Source organism: Camellia sinensis, chromosome 6 (assembly GCF_055761805.1).
Source record: "Camellia sinensis isolate YWXY chromosome 6, ASM5576180v1, whole genome shotgun sequence".
NCBI classification, from domain to species: domain Eukaryota; kingdom Viridiplantae; phylum Streptophyta; class Magnoliopsida; order Ericales; family Theaceae; genus Camellia; species Camellia sinensis.
In genome coordinates this window covers 91,042,248-91,044,561 of record NC_138966.1, presented here as the reverse complement: position 1 = coordinate 91,044,561, position 2,314 = coordinate 91,042,248, and the positions used below count along the sequence as shown (strand labels likewise).

The 2,314-nt window shown below is 39.8% G+C and overlaps 1 protein-coding gene across 1 annotated transcript; it reads right to left on the bottom strand.

Annotated features, from left to right (window-relative positions):
• Positions 1-374: 374 nt before the first annotated feature.
• Positions 375-1,996, bottom strand: LOC114296964 (mitochondrial uncoupling protein 5). The gene has a single exon (XM_028241285.2). The coding sequence runs from the start codon at positions 1,501-1,503 to the stop codon at positions 538-540; it is 966 nt and encodes a 321-aa protein (XP_028097086.2). The 5' UTR covers positions 1,504-1,996; the 3' UTR covers positions 375-537.
• Between the last annotated feature and the right edge of the window lie 318 nt (positions 1,997-2,314).

Here is a 2,314-nt window from a genome sequence, read left to right as displayed (position 1 = left end):
AGTAATTTTTTGGTTAAAATATAATGTAAAAAAAATTAATATGTTTGGAATGATTTTTTTTTAATTTTTTTACGAAAAAATGTACAAAAAATAGAGAGAATAATTTTTTTAATTTTTTGATATAAATTATTGACATTTTAATTTTTTTTAGTGACTTTTTAACTTATAAATTAAAAAATAATATTGTTAAACGAAACCTTACAATCTATAATTCTAATATAAACCTTCACCCACCTAAACTTATCGTAACGAAGAAAAAAAAAAAATAATAATAATAATAATTTCCTCTTCCGAATTAGAAAATAAATTTTAAACATATTTTAATTTAAAAACCATCTTAAAGTGAAACCTACCTTAAATTTGGAACAAATCCATTTGATAGCTCAAATAAGGAGATAATTTTTTATTTCATTCAATAATCCACTTCATAACAATAAAATTTCCTGAAGACAAAATCTTTCGTACCAAAACATAACAATAATTATTCATTAATCTCAAGAAACTACTTTCTTTATCGTCATTATCATCAACCATACTTTAGAAGTCCTTAAAAAGCTTGCGAATCTGTTCAAGGGTCACGAACAGCACCACAGTGAAAGGTCCTTGTCTCGAAATTGTAGGCACAAAACCTTTATAAAGGGCCATGGGACCCTCTGCCCTCACCGTCTTAAGGGCACAGTCGAAGGCCCCACTATAAGGTGGAGCCATTCCGGGCTCCACTTTCATATTCATCACCCTGGTCTTTATCACATCAATGGGGTTCGAGGCCACTGAAGCCACCAACCCTGCTGTGAAACTCGCCGTCACGTGGGTCCCGAGTCCATCCCTCATCCAACCCTTCTCTAAGATCGTCTCCTTGACCTGATCGTACGATGCAAGCTGCGATGCAGTCACGATCATCGCGCGGTTCACCGTAAGAGATGATCCGCGCCACAGGCTAGTAACACCCTCCTGCTTCGACATCTGAGTTATTGCGTCGACCACGCTCTTGTAGTTGCGCCGCTGCGAAGCCGGGAGCCGACCGTCGGCTTGCATCCTAACCATTGCCACGTCAGCTGGGTTCCCAACAGCCGCGCCGATCCCGCCAGCTATCAAGCCAGCGGCTATCTTGCGCTCGAGCGGTAAAGTACCCGAATTCGGGTCGGACCATTTTTGCTTGAAAACCTCGTAGAGACCCATCCGGGTGGTCGAGTAGAGAGTCTGGCGGAGCACGGTGGCGGAGACGCCGGAGAACAAGGCGGCGGCGCCTTCTGTCTGGAAAATCTTGATTCCGACGGCGATGGGACCCGCCTTCGGCGGCGGTGGCGGAATATGAACGGCGGCGCTGGGGGCACCGTTGAAAGCAAAAGCGGGGCGAAGAGAGTGAATGGTTTGATGGGTCGGGTTGGGAACATGATTCTCGCCTTGTAACTGCATTCGGACCTTGATCAGATCAAGTGGGTGGGTCGAACAACCCGCAACAATTGAAGCAATGCCTCCCTCAACGAATCCTTTCAAACCCATTTCTAAATTTGATGAATCGGCAAAAAAAAAATTGATCGATTTGTTAGGATTAGAATGAAAAAATAATGGGTTATGTGAGCAAAAATCGAGAGATTTTTTGTTTGTGTTGTTAAGACCAGTTTGGGTTCATATCACTGGAAACCAAAAGATGAGAATGGAGATCGAAGGCTATTGAAGAAGAGTGAGGAACGATGGGTCTGTGAGACATATGCTTGTGAGAGAAAAGGAATCTGAAAGAAAGAAGAGATGGGTGTTGTGGTTTGAGTGTTTGGGAGGAGAGAATTTATAGGGGGTGGTGGTGGAAACAGAGGAAAGTGCAAGGAAAAAGGAATACGCGGAAATGGGTTGGCGATGGGACCCGAGACGGAAGAGCCCTAATTCGAGTGGACCGATTCTATTAATACACACTGCGTATTGAGAAGGTTTCTTTCGCTTGGCTTTGACGCCAATTTTGTGTTTTTCCGTGGGTCGGGTTGGATGGGTGTGTGAATGGAGGCGGGTCCAATTGTTGTATTTTTGAATTTATTTATAAGGAGTCTTCTGAAAGTTGTAAAACGTAAGCTTATAGATTTTTAATTATTTTGAGTCATATTATTTTTTATATAACTTATTCATAAAAAGATAAAAAAAAATTAAAAAATCAATTTTTTACTAACTTCTCAAAATACCCTTAAGTAATTCTACTTATACCATTATCTTATCTCTTTACACTGTCAATCTTATTACACTACTAAAAAAAATATATAATTCTTATTATACCTATTATATTATCAAAACTAACCTTAAAGTAGATTTTTCAAAATCCTGTCAT